This window comes from Microcaecilia unicolor, chromosome 8 (assembly GCF_901765095.1).
Source record: "Microcaecilia unicolor chromosome 8, aMicUni1.1, whole genome shotgun sequence".
NCBI lineage: Eukaryota > Metazoa > Chordata > Amphibia > Gymnophiona > Siphonopidae > Microcaecilia > Microcaecilia unicolor.
Window position 1 is genome coordinate 19,952,663 of NC_044038.1, and position 19,109 is coordinate 19,971,771.

The 19,109-nt window shown below is 43.4% G+C and overlaps 1 protein-coding gene across 1 annotated transcript in view; it reads left to right on the forward strand.

Moving 5' to 3' along the window:
• Nucleotides 1-19,109, forward strand: part of LOC115476152 (MICAL-like protein 2) — a 104,965-nt gene that overhangs the window by 62,935 nt on the left and 22,921 nt on the right. Inside the window, exons 9-11 of the mRNA XM_030212355.1 lie at nt 1,803-2,710; nt 15,574-15,705; nt 18,280-18,344. Coding sequence (XP_030068215.1) covers nt 1,803-2,710; nt 15,574-15,705; nt 18,280-18,344 — 1,105 coding nt within the window. The remainder of the gene's footprint in view (nt 1-1,802; nt 2,711-15,573; nt 15,706-18,279; nt 18,345-19,109) is intronic.

Consider the following 19,109-nt stretch of genomic DNA (forward strand, 5'->3'; position numbering starts at 1 on the left):
TCTCCAGGCAGGTCTTCAGAAAGGATTGGCTTTGGGTTCTCTAACATTTAGGTTGCAGCTTTGGCCTGTTTCAGGGGCCAAGTACAGAAGATGTCTCTTGTGGCTTACTCGGATATCGTTTGATTCTTGTGGGGGTGGGTCACTTGTGGCCTCCCCTTTTTTATGCTTTGTCCAGAGTACTTTAAGCCTTCAGGCTCTTCAGAAGCCACCTTTTGAGCTACTGCAGAAGGCCTCCTTGAAAGATCTTGCGCTAAAAACAGTGTTCTTGGTGGCTATTGTGTTGGCACGTAGGGATAGGGTTTGGGAGCGTCAGGATCTCTTGTCAGTGTCCCTTTCGCTCTGCAGAGGCAGAGGTCTCTGCACACTGTTCCTTCCTTTCTTCCGAAAGTGGTATCAGCATTTCATCTTAACCGATCTGTGGAGCTTCTATCCTTTCATAGAGAGGACAAAGAGGCCCAGTAATTTTCATTGATCTTCTCAATGTATGTAGAGTCCTCTTTAGATATCTTGAATTCACAAATGAGTTTCACAAATTGGACAGACTGTGCTTTTTGGTAAACAGAGGTTTGGCCTCATAGCTTCCAACCCTAAAATTACTAGATGGCTGAAGGAGACTATCGCGTCCGCTTATTTTCTTGCGGGAAGCAGGAATTTCATGCCTTACGGGTTCATTTTACGAGATATACAGCAACATCCTGGGTGGAGACTACCTTACTGTCTCTGGTGGATATTTGCAAGGTGGTGATGTCAGCATTGCATACCCTGGCCAAACACTACAGGGTGGATGTTACGGCACGCTCGTAATCCAGTTTTTAGGATTGCTTTTGTACATCCGACAGGTTCAGGAATAGTGGGAAGCTATGTAATGGAAGGAAATTATGTCTTACCTGATCGTTTTCTTTTCATTAGTCCTTTCTACTATTCCAGAGGCCCGCCTGAGGTTTCTGAGATGTTTATTCGGTATGAAGTACTGGGTCAAATAATGACTGTCATCTTGCATGGTACTTCCTGCATATTTCTTGTTCTTTACAAGTTGTCCAGAGATGAGAGAGGCCCACACATATTTGCTTATCTGGTTAGTTATTTAAGGTTGTTGTGTTTATTCTGAGATTCTCCTTACTGCTTGTCTATGTAAATTCTGAGGAGCCAAGAGAGATATATGTGTTAGCTCAGATTTCAGTTCTCTATCTCCAATTGCTGGTTGATAGACACAACTATTCCACAGGTTCTGGAATAGTGGGAAGGACTAATGGAAAGAAAATGATCAGGTATGACCTAATTTCTCCTTATCCCGAGCCCCAATGACTGGCCAAGGTCATGGATTCTTCTTTCTAGAAATGTACTGGAATTTAGTATGGCACTGTTTATTTTATTTTTATTATCTGTCTGAGCATTAACATATACTGTAGATAAGTTGTATGTATGTGGCAAATATGAAGTGCCAAAGAGGTCAGTAAAGGAAAATATTGTCCTCTGGGAAGAAAGAGTATACACTTGAAGACCCAAAATCATTAATCTCTTGGAAAAGGTCAGTAGTTTCCATTTAGTTGAAAGAACATTGCTGTCTCTATTTGATCTGCGATTCTGTATTAATAGAATACAGTAAATTAAATTTCTGTTATTATATCAACTATTACTTGATTGTTGGTTACACTATTCACTGCCAATAGTTCATGTTATATTTGGATCATGTCAATTTGACTTTTTGTGTTTTACCAGAGAAAGTGATTTTATCAATGCAAGTGTGCTCCATATTGAGAGAGATGCAGTGATTTACAAAGCTAAAATTCTTCTCCCAGTAGGGTTCCAGACTTCAAAGAAAAATGGTCTCCAACTTCCCAGACAAGTACTGCAGTTCCAAGGACAACCCAGTCCTGTATATCTTCTTCCAGTGTCGGTACTGGATCGAAGGAGAACAAACCAACCCAGCCCAGCACACCTGCAGCCAGTCACGGCAGTGCATGGAAGGAGAACAAACCAACCCAGCCCAGCACACCTGCAGCCAGTCACGGCAGTGCATGGAAGGAGAACAAACCAACCCAGCCCAGCACACCTGCAGCCAGTCACGGCATTGCATGGAAGGAGAATAAACCAGCCCAGTCCAGCACACCTGCAGCCAGTCACGGCATTGCATGGAAGGAGAATAAACCAGCCCAGTCCAGCACACCTGCAGCCAGTCATGGCAGTGCATGGAAGGAGAACAAATTAAGCAACACTACCATATCTGCAAGTAGTCACAATACTCCATCAAAGGAGAACAAACTAAGCAACTCCACCATATTTGCAAGTAGTCGTAATACTCCATCGAAGGAGAACAAACTAAGCAACTCCATCATATCTGCAAGTAGTCACAATACTCCATCGAAGGAGAACAAACCAAGCAACACCACCATATCTGCAAGTAGTCACAATACTCCATCGAAGGAGAACAAGCTAAGCAACTCCACCATATCTGCAAGTAGTCACAATACTCCGTCGAAGGAGAACAAGCTAAGCAACTCCATCATATCTGCAAGTAGTCACAATACTCCGTCGAAGGAGAACAAACCAAGCAACTCCACCATATCTGCAAGTAGTCACAATACTCCGTCGAAGGAGAACAAACTAAGCAACTCCATCATATCTGCAAGTAGTCACAATGCTCCGTCGAAGGAGAACAAACCAACTGAGTCCAGCACATCTCCAGCAGAACAAACTACCTCAGGAACAGGTAAGACTATACATTAATTAGGAAATCTGTCAAGGGAATATGACATAGGTACCAGAGAGGAATGAGTTCAATAGTATGTGAAATCAGCCAATGTGCTAATTAGAATTTCATCTTAACTTGGTGTGGGCAACATCTTCTAGAGTCAGAGAGGAATGTTACATTTGATCTTGGGCTTTGTTCACTGCTTGATCATATAACGATATCCCCTTGTACCTGCCTAGAAGGTCCACCTTGCTGTCATTAAATTATGATATTTAAGTATTGTCTGTCATATTTTTGAAAAAAGAATAAAGAATTCCAACTACAGCCAGTACTTTTCTGGTGAGAAGATAGTGAATAGAAATAAAACAAAACAAGAGAAGATGATACCTTTTTTTTATTGGACTAATGTAATACATTTTTTGATTAGCTTTCGAAAGTGATGCCTTCTTTGGATAAGAATTGAGCAAAAGATGACAAATTTATCAGGATATATAAGGGAAACATAAATGCATTCCAATGACAGTCTCACAGGAAAAGAAAATGTCTTAAATTATAGCTTTGATGCTGCTTTTTTCCATCTTCTGGCAATTGTCGTACTTCTACTGCTCATGCTGTTTCATTTTCGCAGTATTGAAAAAAAGGGAAGGGGAATGGGACTCGATATACCGCTTTTCTACAGTTCTTGCAACCACATCCAAAGTGGTTTATCTGGGGCGACAGAGGGTTAAATGACTTTACCCAGAGTCACAAGGAGCTGCAGCGGGAATCAATCCCAGTTCCCCAGCACCAAAGTCCACCGCACTAACCACTAGGCTACTTCCAGATCCCAGGTTTTACGTGGGTTAGTATCTCCAAATGAGTTAGTTTTGCACTTATCATGGGAGGAAGGCGCCTCATGTCTATGTCAGAGTATCTTGGAGAGGATCTCTCAGATATAATACTAATGCTTGTCTCAACATTTGCATTGCGCCAAAGAGAACCACCTCCTGGCATTCATACGGTTCAATATATAGTCAACATTTCAAGGTGTGTTTGGAAATTCTTTTTATGTTGAAACATTTTATTGATGTCTATACAGAGCCTATTACAATTACAGTAGTCATTTTCTTTATCCCTTTCTAGTACAGCTTCTTATTCTTTCCTCCTCACGCAAAACCTCATCTTCTCTTCTAATCAAATAAGGAAGTACATAGTATACAGCTTTCACAACTTCCTCTTTTGGGATCTTGCCAAGTATTTGTGACCTGGATTGGCCACTGCTGGAAACAGTCTGTCCCAGTATGGCAACACTTATGTTCTTATGGGTGTTATATCTCAATAGCTATACAGTAACCTCCCTCCCAACCTACTCTTGAACAAAATCTAGCATCAAAATCAGCTATCAGAAGGCCTGTACTCTTATGACCCTCTGAGCCTCTTCAAAACAGAAATGAAACCTCAACCCACCCCCTTTTCCCCCCATCTCTCTCAAAGTACCTTCTGGTGTGTCGACATGTTGCTTCTTTGACATTGTGATCTACATCATAAGTTATTGAGCAGTAAACTATCCTCTTGGATTAAATGTTTGTATGTAGGGATCCCATACCAGCAGAAAATGTTTTTTTTTAAAAAATCTTATACGAGTTCCTGGCATCTCTCGCCTCCCAAGTAACTAATTGATTAAGTTGATTTCTCCAGTTCCAATAAGCTTGAGGTTCAGAGGATGTCCAATTCTGTAATATACATTTCTGTGCTACAAGACACATTTTGCAAAATAATAATATTTCTCCCTTGTCTTTTCCCCCAAAAGGCACCTGGTTTATCCAGTAGCAATTGTTCATCCTATCCTAGCAGTCTACATCCTAAAATGGTGGCCATACATCTAACATAGTCTAAAATTGCTGTAGCGCCAAGCAGCCCCAAAAGGAGTAAGAACATGAGTAGCCATACTGGGTCAGACCAATGGTCCATCTAGCCCAGTATCCTGTTTTCCAAACAGTGGCCAAGCCAGGTCACAAGTACCTGGCACAAACCCAATTAGCAGCAACATTCAATGCTACCAATCCCGGGGCAAGCAGTTGCTTCCCCATGTCTGTCTCAATAGCAGACTATGGACTTCCTCCAGGAATTTGTCCAAACCTTTTTTAAACCCAGATACACTAACCGCTGTTACCACATCCTCCAGCAAAGAGTTCTAGAGCTTAACTATTCATTGAGTGAAAAAATATTTCCTCCTATTTGCTTTAAACGTATTTCCATGTAACTTTCTCGAATGTCCCTTAGTCTTTGTACTTTTGGAATGAGTAAACCATCGATTTACTTCTACTTGTTCTACACCACTCAGGATTTTTCATATCTCCCCTCATCCGTCTATTTTCAAAGCTGAAGAGCCTTAATCTCTTTAGCCTTTCCTCATACAAGAGGAGTTCCATCCCCTTTATCATTTTGGTTGCTCTTCTTTGAACCTTTTCTAATTCCACTATATATTTTTTGAGACACGGTGACCAAAACTGAACACAATACTCAAGGGTGTGGTCCCACCATGGAGTGATAAAAGGCATTATAGTATTTTTGGTCTTATTCATCATCTCTTTCCTAATAATTCCTAGCATCCTGTTTGCCTTTTTGGTCGCCACCACCACACACTGAGCAGAAGATTTCAGCGTATTATCTACGACGACACCTATATTTTTTTCTTGAGTGGTGACCCCCAAGGTTTACCCTAGCATCAGGTAACTATGATTTGCATAATTCTTTCCAATGTGCATCACCTTGCATTTGTCCACATTAAATTTCATCTGCCATTTGGATGCCAAGTGTTCCAATTTCCTAAGGTCTTCTGCAATATTTCACAGTCCACATGTGTTTTAACAACCTTGAATAGTTTTGTGTCATCTGCAAATTTAATCACCTCACTCGTCATTCCAGTTTCCATATCATTTATAAATATGTTAAATAGCACTGGTCCCAGTACTGATCCCTGTGGCACTCCACTTGTTCACCCTCCTCCATTGAAAGAAATGACCATTTAACCCTACCCTTTGTTTTCTGTTCAATAACCAATTCTTAATCCACACCTCCTATCCCATGTCTCTTTAATTTTCTCAGGAGTCTCTCCTGAGGAACTTTATCAAAAGCTTTCTGAAAATCTAGATACACTATATCAACAGGCTCACCTTTATCTACTTGTTTATTCACGCCTTCAAAGAAATGATGCAAATTGGCGAGGCAAGACTTCCCGTGGCTGAACCCATGCTTACTCTGTCCCATTAAACTATGTTTGTCTATGTGTTCTGTAATTTTATTCTTTATAATAGTTTCCACTATTTTTCCCAGCACCGATGTCAAGGCTTACTGGTCTGTAATTTCCCTGATCACGCCTTGAACCCTTTTTAAAAATTGGCATCACATTGGCCACCCTACAATCTTCAGGTTCTATGGATGATTTTAACGACAGGTTACATATTACTAACAGCAGATCAGCAATTTCATTCTTGAGTTCTTTGAGTACCCTTGGATGTATGCCATCTGGGCCAGGTGATTTACTGCTCTTTAATTTGTCAATTTGGCTCAGTACATCTTCCAGGTTCACTGAGATTTCTTTCAGTTCCTCCACATCATCCCCCTTGAAAACCATTTCCTGTACAGGCAGATCTCTTGCATCTTCTTCTGTAAAGACAGAAGCAAAGAATTAATTCAGTTGCTTTGTTATGATCTTGTCCTCCCTGAGCAGCCCTTTTGCTCCTTCATGATCTCACAGTCCCACGGATTTCCTCGTAGGCTTTCTGCTTCTAATGCACCTGAAAAAGTTGTTACTGTGAGTTTTAGCCTCTGCTGCAAGTTTCTCTTCATATTCTCTTTTAGCCTTCTTTGTTAATGCTTTGCATCTGACCTGCAAAGCATTAACCCTCCCTATCTCAGACAGCCTGAAAATTCTCGGAGTAACAATCGACCGAAACCTCTCACTAGAGACCCAAGCGAAAATCCACCATAAAGAAAATGTTTTTCTCAATTTGGAAACTCAAACGTGTAAAACCATTCTTCCCGAGGGAAATATTCTGCAACCTGATACAGTCAATGGTACTAAGCCACGCAGACTACTGCAATGGAATCTATGCGGGATGCAAAGAACAAATCATAAAGAAACTTCAGACCGCCTAAAACATAGCAGCTAGGCTTATATTTGGAAGAACGCGTTTTGACAGCACCAAACCACTCCGAGAAAAACTGCATTGGCTTCTAATTAAAGAACGTATTGCTTTCAAAATCTGCACGACAGTTCATAAAATTATTTATGGCGAGGCACCGGGATACATGACAGACCTCATCGACCTGCCAACCAGAAACACCAGAAAACCTGCACGCTCATGCCTAAACCTCCACTACCCAAGCAGCAAAGGATGCTGGGCTCGATGGACCCTTGGTCTTTTCCCAGTATGGCATTACTTATGTACTTATGTACAGTTATGCATCCAGCTTTTCCTACTTAAGTGCACAACTATGGAACACACTACCAAAAGTAATAAAAACTACGCTCGACCACTTAAATTTCCGGAAAGCACTAAAAACAGATCTGTTCAGAAAAGCTTACCCCACCGACCCAACATAAAAAACATGGATACCAGCGACATAACGTAACCAAAGACCGTAACTGGACATATCCTAACCCTCCCCAATGGTCTTTACCATACATGTACCTCATTCTACCACAATATTACCTTGCAACTGTTCATACCGGAATCGGCTAATGCCGCTTACGGTACTATGTAAGCCACATTGAGCCTGCAAAAAAGGTGGGAAAATGTGGGATACAAATGTAACAAATAAATAAATAAATAAACAGAGGCACTGCAAGTCTTTTTGCATCAGCCGAACTGGGAGTGTTTGGTAATAGAGCCATCTGGGGAATACCTTTTACATACGTATCAGATTTATTCTCTCAATCAATGACGGTGGCAAATTTCTTCCACGTAGCTTCCAACATTTGTGTATCATTAATTGAATATAGGGATGTCACATCGATTGCTAGCAGTATCCCTAGATATTTAACGATGTGCTTGGCCTGTTGCAAAGGAAACTGTGTTCCCCATTGCCTCTGCATCTGCTCCAATTTAGACAAGGCCTCCAACTTATTCATGTTTAAACAAAAGCCTGCGTAATCCCCATATTCCCCAAAAAAGTTCAAGCAAAGCCACCATGGACTGCCTAGGATTTGTTATATGTACCAGAATATCATCTGCAAAATCTGCCACCTTAAAACAATAAGGACCAATTTGTATTTTTATTTATTTGTTTGTAGCATTTGTATCCCACATTTTCCCACCAATTTGCAGGCTCAATGTGGCTTAAATTTGCCTTAGTGGCAATTGCCATTTCCGGTAACAGAATTACATTCGGTATTGCATTAAGGTGCGTACATACATGATAAGGAAGAATACATTATGGTGATAGATTGTAATGTAGCATATGTTAGATCATCAATTATAGAGAAATCGTTTTCGATATAAGGATTAAAGTGGTATTACATTAAGGTGCGTACATACATGATAAAGAAGAATACATTATGGTATTTCACATAGGTTCAAGGTAAGGTAAGGTATACACATATGAGTTTGTCTTGGGCAGACTGGATGGACCATGCAGGTCTTTTTCTGCCGTCATCTACTATGTTACTATGTTACTATGTTCCAGAGTAATAGTTTAGCTTGTAACCTTTGTTAGGTCATCAATTATATAAAAATCATTTTCGGCATAAGTATTAAAGTGGTATTGCTTGTTCGTTGATAGTAATGAGGTTGGTCAGTCAAGTGATAAGAGTTTGGTTCTGTCTGGTTCACGATCATTCTTATTATTTTAATAGTTAGGATGGTTATTTATGGTATGCCTTCTTGAACAGGTCAGTTTTCAGTAGTCTTCGGAAGATAGTTAGGTCTTGCGTTTTTATGGCCTTTGGTAGTGCGTTCCATAGTTGCGTGCAAATGTAGGAGAAGCTGGTTGCGTATGTGGATTTGTATTTTAGTCCTTTACAGTTGGGGTAGTGTAGATTGAGGAATGTGCGTGCTGATCTTTTTGCGTTTCTAGTAGGTAGGTCTGTAAGGTCTGACGTGTATAACATTAATGTCTAGATTATCATTTACATCCCTTATTAAAGGGCCTAAGGTTAATACAAAAAGCAGAGGGAAGAATGGACAACCCCGCCTCGTTCCCCAAAGTATAGGGAAGCTCTTCGACTCAAGGTCATTAACAATACAAGGAGTGGAGGAGTAGCCTAGTGGTTAGTGCAGCGGCATTTGATCCTGGGGAACTGGGTTCGATTCCCTAAATTTCTGGATTACTGCATGTTAGTCCACTTCCAGCCTTGTCTATAATCCCAGTAAATAATGAAAACTTCCAGCCTTTAAACAACTAATAACTACTATGCTTAATTAAACAAAAAGACAAAGAGAAATGCAATGGATTTTGAAAAGTTAATTCGCAGTGATGACTGGGCCTAGTCACCCAAGCTTTCCATATCATACATCCAAACATAAAAGAAATGGATTATCCAAGCCAAGCCAATTAGCTTCATTGCCTCTGTGATGAGCAGACTGTGATCAGGCATTTCCCATAAGGCCCATGTTGAGTCTACAACCCAATGCAGGTTATTGGGCTTCTTGGGGCACGTTAGCCTCGATATCCAAGTACAAGTGATTAGCATGTGGGCACATTTAGCTGCAGTTCATCAGTAGTAATATGTTCACCATTGCCCAGGGAAGGCCAAGTCACCATCATCACACCCCCTCCCCCCCCATGCAGATTACTTAGAGGTAATCGTACTTGAAGCTTTAACCCTAACACTCCAACACTGATGAGTGAGGGGCAAGACCCAGTTTGTTTCATGGGTGCTATGCAGAGCAGTAAAGCCCACGGTTATGTTGCAGACTATCAGTTGGGTCCACCATTACCTCTAAAAGTCTCAGGTGAAGTCGTGGAATGGCTCCAGTGTACTTATATGTCATGCAATGAAGATCACCTTTCATGGCCTTTAATGGGGGTGTAATCCACTTCCCCAGTAGGTTACTGCATCTTGCATGAGGCCTCTCCTCCAGGTCCCTTCTATTCACGAAAATTCAAGGATCCATCTGCCATCAAAAGAACATTGGGCTGGGGAGGAAGGGGGGGGATAATTGTGCGCCACATAATTCTAGTCTGATGATACAGTAGCCCCCCCCCCCAGCTAACCCGCTCAGTTGTGAGGCCTCAGATATAGTAAAAAAAAAAAGGGGGGGGAGGGCAGTTTAAATATATGGTAGGAGGTTGAGCTATATCCCAACCAAAGGTCCACTAAACGAGGGTTGATAAGGTCTTATTTGCCTTTTAGAAAAAGAAATTATGAAATATTACTGTATGCCTTGGATGTTGATCAAACATGGCTCAGTTTCTCCACGCTGCTCCTCTGTCTCTCACTCTCAAGTGTCCTCCCGCTTCCATTCGGATCAAAGGCTCTTGGGTAGCAGATGGTGTGCTGTTCCATCGTGAGTCACCTGGAATTTGGAGGCTATAGTAAGGCAAATTGAATCTTGAGCCCAAGAAGCTTGGTGCATATCGGCACAAAGCATCTCAGTTGGGCCACCACATGAGCAGAGTCTTCTTGGAAACGTAGTATTCGTTTACTCTTATAGCTAAGAGCCTTTTACGATCTAAGAGCTTGCAATACAGCAGACTTATTGACAAAGGTCAGTATTTTTAAAAATGACCACTCTGGGCCTATTGGCAGTTAGTTGTTTCGGGTCAACCCGGTGGGCTCTTTTCACCTGCAGGGGTCCATAACAGTCTGGGAAGTGCAATTCATGGTTTAGCCACAATTCCAAGAACCCAATCAGTTCATTATCCGTGATGGTCTCCGGGAGGTCCACCAATCGAAAATTTATTTTTTCTAGACCTGTTCTCCAGGTCTTTCAGTTTTTCCTCCGGCGCCTCCATTGTTTTCTTAAGTTGGGCCTGCGAGTCTTCCACTCCAGTGACATGATCTTCCAGCTCGCTGGTTCTGGTCTGATAGGTGGTAAATTCGCGTCTAAGATCTTCCGTCTGATTTTATACTTGCTGTAACCTGGAATCAATCAGGAGCAATCTTTGGTCTAATATGGTTTCCAACACCGTTGTCACCTCCCCTACCCATGCTGAACTTACTGTTTGATCCATGCGGCTTCGGAGCACCGCGATCTAGTCTTCCCCGTGCCGGCCTGATTCTCTATCCTTCTTTTGCAATTTCGACACCATAACACTTATACTCAGGAAAACCACTGCTAGAAGTCTTCCGCTGAACTGAGAGGCAAAACGGGGGGTTTAAAGCTGCTGTAAAATCATGATTTATGAGAGGGTGGCCAGCGGAGCACTAATCAGCGTCTTCCCCCATTCAAGGCGTGATGTGATCTCCAGGGAAATTCTTCTTAGTCGTGTGTTCTTGGCCTGTGTGTGTTTCAGTATGTTCTCTTTTTGCACACAGAATGGTTGCTTGGTACCGACCTTTCTATGAGTAATATCGTCGTTGTGTTTTTCTCCTTTACCAATGTCCAGTTTTATTGCACAAATCTTTTTATTGGTGTGTAGTAGGAAAGTCTGAGGGGAAAACAACTTTGTTTTCTACAGTTCTGTCCAGTGATCTTAGAGCTGGATGTTCAGTGCCCAGCATGCGCAGCTCCCAGCACTGAGTATCTGAATGTGTCCACTGATCTGGTTCTTGTTTGTCTTTCTGCATAGTGTTAGGAAGCTGTTATGCCGTCACTTAGCTGGTTAGCGGACTGAAAACCTTTACTCACAGTATTCAGTATTTAGAGGAAGAAAAAGACTCTTAATAATTTCATAAATTACTAAACTCTTTCAATCAAATCAAAATAGCTTGCAGTACTTATAACAATCAAACTCCCGCCGGAGTACAAAACATTCTCAAAGGGGAAAAAGCCTCGGAACTCTCTCGAACTTCTAATCGACAAATATTTTGTGTGGCAGGATTGCTGAGGGCGAGTTCACTTCATAGGCATAAAAAAATAGACTGAAAATATTTGTTAAAACTCCAATGGTTGCACCTTTTCTCGGTGTTGCATAGATCCTAAATCATGACTTTAAATGTGGAGAAAAGCAAAACTTTAGCTTGAAAAATATGTGCAACTCCGCTTCTGTTTCAAACATTCATCGACTATGGTCGTGTGTCGCCCGATGGCTGTGTCAAGGTGTAAACAAGCAGCATTCTGTTGCTTTCACATACTACAGTGTGACGGGATCCCACCTCACATTATATGCTGGTACTTCCTCTGTCCCTAGAGGGCTCACAATCTAAGAGGCAGATGCACTAAACCTTAATGAGCCTTTAACGACCCTCCAATGAGGAAATTTTGATCCGTTGCATGCATCAAAGGGCTTTTACCGAGGAAGCTAGCAGCTAACAAAATCGGAATGCAGATGAGCAATTTTTGTACAAACCCCATTGAAACGAGATGCACTAACTTTTTCCGATTGCCTTTACGCAGGAAAAAGGCAGGAAATCTAACGAGAGGTCTGTACCTCTCGTTAGGACAGCTCTGTGCCAGGAAAAATCGTAAAGTGAAAAAACAAACAAACTGTGAGCCAATCCCAGCGCATTAGCAGAGCTAAAAGCGATGTGATTGGTCAAAAGGACATAGCATTACATATGTCCAAAAGAGCTGTGTTTAAGCTTAAAGAAAACGTGTCATAAACCACATCAATGTAGTGTTTGTGTATCCAGAGCATTACCCAACAAAAATCTAAAAAAGAATCGGGAGGGGGCAAAGGCGCTCGTGAGGAGTGTCCTGTATGGCCGTCCTTGACCCCCCCCCCCCGAGGTCGCCGTTCCCCCCCCCCCCCGCTTCCCCCTGCATTATAAATTAAAAAGCAAAACATACCTTTAGCAGCCCCGGCCCCCCTCCCTTCCTCACTACTCTGTCTTCCCTCAGCTCCGCCTCCTGACATCCTCCGCCCTGTGCCCCGCCCCCTCTTGTGGTCGTCGCCGCCATTCCCCCCCTCCACCGGGCCCCCCTCCCTCTTACCGGGCCCGTGCAGCGCCTCTCTCCTCTGTCCGAAGGTGCTGCACGGGCAAGAAGAAAAGCTGATGCCTGTCTTCGCCCAGCTTTGGTCGCGCGTCTCTCTGCTCCTGGGCCCGCCCCCGTCTGACGTCAGTAACCTACGTAGGACAAATGGGCAGATTGGCAAAACCCGCCCGTTTGCGTGGACATGTCCTCAAAAAGAGGACATATCCGGGTAAATCCGGACATATGGTAACCCTAGTTAAGTTTCTTGCCCAAGGTTACAAAGAGCTGCACTGAGAATTGAATCCATGTTGTCAGGATCAAAGCCTGCTGCACTAACCATTAGGCCACTCCTCCACTCCAGCTGTTTCCTTATTTGACCAGTTTTACTAAGTCAATGTTGCACGTAGCAGGACATAGGTTTTATGTTTTTGCATCAAAAGATGTGCTGCTTTATCGGATAGTATTTCCACATGCTTTTTCTTTCTCCCACATGCCCGTGGATCATCCTATAAATAATGCATTGATGGGCATGTATAATGTTGCCAGCCAGCAGCCCTGCCTCAACATGTGTCTGTAGGCATTTTACCTTCAAAGAGTTTTCACTGAGCAGTGCAAGGTTTTACTTTATTTTGGCTCTTATATCATGGATGATTTCTCAAGAGCAAATACCTTCTCGAGTAACTTGCATGTAGCAACGTGAAGCTGCACCTATCTTGAGGTAGGAAATGGTGATTATTGTTTTGTTCTTACAGAGCTCCATTTTGAAATAATATTAAACCTCTTGGGTTCCCTCCCTTGGGATTGGTTGTTTTAAAAGAATTATTTACATTGTTCAATATTCAGCCTACACTGGTCAGTGTTTTATTAAATGCTGGCTGCCGTGGGCTGATATAGACCAAGATAGCTGGCGCCGGGCAAAACCCAGAGACCAGAAGAGAATTTGCCAACGGGGAAAAAGGAGGTGTTAGTACCTCTGTATAAGTCTCTGGTGAGACCTCATTTAGAGTACAGTGTACAGTTCTGGAGATCACACCTTCAAAAAGATATAAACAGGATGGAGTCGGTCCAGAAGGCGGCTACTAAAATGGTCAGTGGTATTTGTCACATAGTGTATTTGAACAGACATAAAGATCTCAATATGTATTCTTTGGAAGAAAGGCGGGAGAGGAGAGAGATATGACAGAGATGCTTAAATATTTGGCATAAATGCACAGGAGACGAATCTCTTTCAATTGAAAGGAAGCTCTGGAATGAGGGGGCTTAGGATGAAAGCAAAAGGGGTTAGGCTCAGAATAGGTGGAGTGGAGGAGTGGCCTAGTGGTTAGGGTGGTGGACTTTGGTCCTGGGGAACTGAGGAACTGAGTTCGATTCCCACTTCAGGCACAGGCAGCTCCTTGTGACTCTGGGCAAGTCACTTAACCCTCCATTGCCCCATGTAAGCCGCATTGAGCTTGCCATGAGTGGGAAAGCGCGGGGTACAAATGTAACCAAAATAAAATAGATACTATTGGAGACTCTACATGGAATGTTGCTACTATTGGAGATTCTACATGGAATGTTGCTATTCCACTAACAACATTCCATGTAGAAGGCTGCGCAGGCTTCTGTTTTTGTGAGTCTGACGTCCTGCACGTACGTGCAGGACGTCAGACTCACACAAGCAGAAGCCTGTGCGGCCACATTGGTGATCTGCAAGGGCAGACTTCTACATGGAATGTTGCTAGTGGAATAGCAACATTCCATGTAGAATCTCAAATAGTAGCAACAGTGGAGGAGTGGCCTAGTGGTTAGGGTGGTGGACTCTGGTCCTGAGGAACTGAGTTCAATTCCCACTTCAGGCACAGGCAGCTCCTTGTGACTCTGGGCAAGTCACTTAACCCTCCATTGCCCCATGTAAGCCGCATTGAGCCTGCCATGAGTGGGAAAGCGCGGGGTACAAATGTAATAAAAATAATAGGTACAGTGGCCTCCCAGCAGAGGTGGTGGAGACAAGGGCTGTATCTGAATTAAGCATGGGACAAATCCCTAAAGGGGGAGGAAAGGATTGTAGAGCTGAGCAGTTGATATGGATGGGCTGTGTGGTCTTTATCTGGCATCGTTTTCTGCGTTTTGGTATTAGAATTTTTTTCTACGCGTATTGAGCTCATATAGAGCAATCTGTCATATGGGCTGTGTGTGCATGCCCATATGAATTTGTTTATAAGGGTTGCTTTCCTGTTGGTAGGTGTATAACGCACAGGTTTATAGCATTCTAGTATTGTACAATATTTTTTTAATGCTCATGTACATCAAATGCCCCTCTCTTTATTTCAACTAATGAAATTAGTAGTTAGAATTTCATTTAGCCTATGCAAACTTGTTTGCTTAACTCCTACAGAGGCAGAAAGCCAATATCAGATGAAAATGTCAACCAGTGGATTATTTAATTAGTCTTTCTATTGTTTTACACGTACTCAAAAGCAAGATCCACTCTAAAACAAGAGTAAATGGTTACAGAGATTGAATTCTCTCAGAGGAAAGGAGCATGCTCATTTTTTAATGATGGTGAAGTGTCGAGCATGCTCAGTTTCACCAAAACCAAGCTTGCACACGACGTGAGAGGGAAGCGGGGCAGGCAATGTGCAGAGAACAGCGCTGGAGAAGGCTTCATTCAGCTGGCAGGAGTTGAGGACCCCCGCCAGCCAAACCGGGGGCCCCGGATCCAATTGGGGGGGGGGGTGGCCCCAAGGCTCCCCATAGCTATGCCACTGAATGGAAGGCTGAGACATTAGCCCTGAAATGGGAGGAAGGAGTTAATAATCGCATCTGAAGAGTGTATCGGGATCGAGGTTGACTTCTTTTGAAGTGCAAAGTTCCTTGATTGTGTTTTTTGTTCAGGTCCATCTGGAGAACTTCCTAAGAAGAAGAAGCTACTGGTTCCTAACTTGGATATCTCCAAAGATTGGCCAGCATTTCAGCAAAACTGGCAAGACAGCAACATTGAGTCTGCCCAGTCGAAATGGGCAGCTGGTAAGGATGTGTTTGATTTTTTTTTTTTAATCCTAGACTGGGAGAATCTGACCGCTTATCATTTGCACAGTCTGTGTTTCGGCATATCTCAGTCCACATAGGCATATTTTCAAAGCACTTAGCCTTCCAAAGTTCCATAGATTTCTATGGAACTTTGGAAGGCTAAGTGCTTTGAAAATGAGCAACAAAATTGTGCACTAGTGAACATGGAAGCCATTTGTGCTCCCCCATTCCATTCTCCCATCAAGAAGCAACAAGCAAACGTACAATATTGACCCCCTTTCCCTGCCTCAGGAACTTCCACACTGATGCCCCGATGCTCAGAACTCCTGCGGTAAGCCAACAGTACAGAAACGATACCTCTAGAACAGCGCAGAAAATTAGCTCGCCAATGCTCAAAGGAAATGGCAAATCATATGTGTGCTCTGTTAAAGAGAAAACAAGGGGGGGGGGATGTGCTTGGTGCATGCGCAGAGGAATTTTGCGGCAAGCCCAGCTCATGTGTGCATGCGCCAGGGAAACCCCGAACGTGAAGCACACATTGGCGTCTGTTTTCTGCATCTTTAGATATCAGCTTTTCAAATTTTTTTTTTCTACTTGGAAAGCTTAAATTTAAGCACAGGAAGCGGGCGCCGACGTGTGTGTTCACTTTCAGGTTTGCTCGGATTCGTACACATTTTGTTTCTCACAACAGGTGCTTAGGGGTTTGCGTGGGCTTCCTTCGGCTTCAAAATGAAAAAACCCAGCAGATTTTAGAGACAGAATCGTGACAGATCCTCTCTTCAAACACCCTAATGCCTGCTCTGAACTGGTGTTATTTTTTTCAGCGGTAAGGGCGGCTTTGTTCTCTGCGCTGTAGAATGACACGGGGACAAAGTTTGTCCCCATCCCTGCCCCGTCCCCGCAGACCCTGTCCTCATCCCCGCCCCATCCCCATGGGCTCTGTCCTCATAGTAACATAGTAACATAGTAGATGATGGCAGAAAAAGACCTGCACGGTCATCTGCAGAAGCCTTGAACACTTATGATTTCATATTTAAATCCTTTTATTAAAGTATAAAAAGGAACAATATGCTGTGCAACTGTTGTGTATAAATTACAAATAGAAAACAATAATAACAATGAGCAGCTATAATAACCCTCCTTCTCACCACCACCTTTCCTCAGAGGCTACAAGGCAGTTAACAGTCAATCATACAATGATACAGCTTGATACAGTAAGCATAAAAAGGAAAGGAGGTGAAAAGAGTCATATATTTAGGAAAAGGTTCAAAATGTGGATTTGTTTCAGCTGGAAATACCAGGAGGAAGGTGACTAATCCAGCTTATTTTTTGAACGAGAAGGCCGGCCATCTCTCAAATCCGGCGAAATTGGCATAATCGAAAGCCGATTTTGGCCGGCCTCAACTGCAGTCCGTTGCAGGAGTGGCTAAAGCTTAAGGGGGCGTGTTGGAGGCTTAGCGAAGGCGGGATGGGGGCATGGTTAACACATGGCCGCCCTCAGCCGATAATGGAAAAAAGAAGGCCAGCCCTGACGAGCATTTGGCTGGTTTTACTTGGTCCATTTATTTTTAGGACCAAGCCTCAAAAAGGTGTCCCAGCTCACCACCGGAGGGAATTGGGGATGACCTCCCCATACTCCCCTAGTGGTCACCAACCCCCTCCCACCCTAAAAAAAAAACATTTTTTGCCAACCTCTATGCCAGCCTCAAATGTCATACCCAGGTCCATGACAGCAGTATGCAGGTCCCTGGAGCAGTTTTAGTGGGTGCAGTGCACTTCAGGCAGGCGGACCCAGGCCCCCCCCCCCCCCCACCTGTTACACTTGTGGTGGTAAATGTGAGCCCTCCAAAACTCACCCGAAACCCACTGTACCCACACGTAGGTGCCCCGCTTCACCCATAAGAGCTATGGTAGTGGTGTACAATTGTGGGGAGTGGGTTTTGGGGGGATTTGTGGGGCTCAGCACCCAAGGGAAGGGAGCTATGTACCTGGGAGCTATTAATGAAGTCCACTGCAGTGCCCCCTAGGGTGCTCGGTTGGTGTCCTGGCATGTCAGGGGGACCAGTTCACTACGAATGCTGGCCCCTTCCACAACCAAATGCCTTGGATTTGGCCCGGTTTGAGATGGCCGGCATCGGTTTCCATTATCGGCGAAAACCGATGCCGGCCATCTCTGACATTTGGCCAGCCCCAACCGTATTATCGAAACGAAAGATGGCCGGCCATCTTGTTTCGATAATTCGGCTCGGGACACCTCGTTACAGCGCCGGCCTTAGAGATGGCCGGCGCCGTTCGATTATGCCCCTCCACGGTAGCATGCTATCTGGTTCTGTTATTTTCTGAATTATTGATAAGGTTAATCCACAATAGTTAGGCCTGTTATTTTAGGTGAATTGGGAATGATTGAGATAGTGAATGCTTAAACTTTATTTTGGTTTAATGTAATCCCACCTTGAATCTCAGTAAGCAGAAAAAGTAGATTATGAATGTCGTTTTACATGTACATAAAAAACAACCGTGTCATGTCTTGGATAAGATGTTCCGTTCTCACCAAGCTTTTCTCTTTTCTAGATCGACCTTTGGATCCGCAAAGGCCCCAGAAATCTCCCCGTGGTATGACCGAGTCTCCTTCCAAGGTATGAGTTAAAGTAATCTGCAAATCCATACTGTGCTGTGTGTGTCATCGCGTGCGCGTGATGCCCGAGGAAGCGAAATTGGTTTTGTTTCCTTGATCTTTTCTCCCGTTGTCTTTAAAATCTGCCGAAAACGTGCTACAAATGCCTGCAACTAAATTTACATGCGGAGCCCCGAAATTCTATAATTCCATGCATAACACACAACCATGCCCCAAAACGTCCATTACCCTCCTATTTTCGTGCTCCCTTTTTTGGGCCGTGCGTAAAAATTGTGCACATAAGTTCTAATTAAAACTAATTAGTGCCAATATTTGATTATTAAAGTGCCAGTTATTGGCACTAATTGGCTCGTTATATAATTACATTGTGCAGTTGCCCAAATTTGCAAAATGGCTCAAAACTATATGTAGAAGTGTCTCCAGTTTAAAAGGGAAATGGGCAAACAGCTGCCCATAACGACATAGTTACTATTTAGCATTTTTTATAGCGCTAAAAAAGCGTACGCAGCGCTGCACAAACAGAAACCCCCAAATACCCCAAGTACTTACCACAGCCGTCTTCCTTTTCTCACCGTTCGCCGTATGTCCTAAGAACCGTACCTTCGGTCAGTTGCTAGTTAGGACCAATTCTCTGGACTTTGCCAATTGCGACATGTGCGCCTGTCATCGCTTGGCGGTTCTGATCCAAATAGAACCGAGCAGAAACACCACTTTTGTTTGGGCCCCTAGGTGTTGGATCTCAGAACCAGCAACCCGACACCTTTCC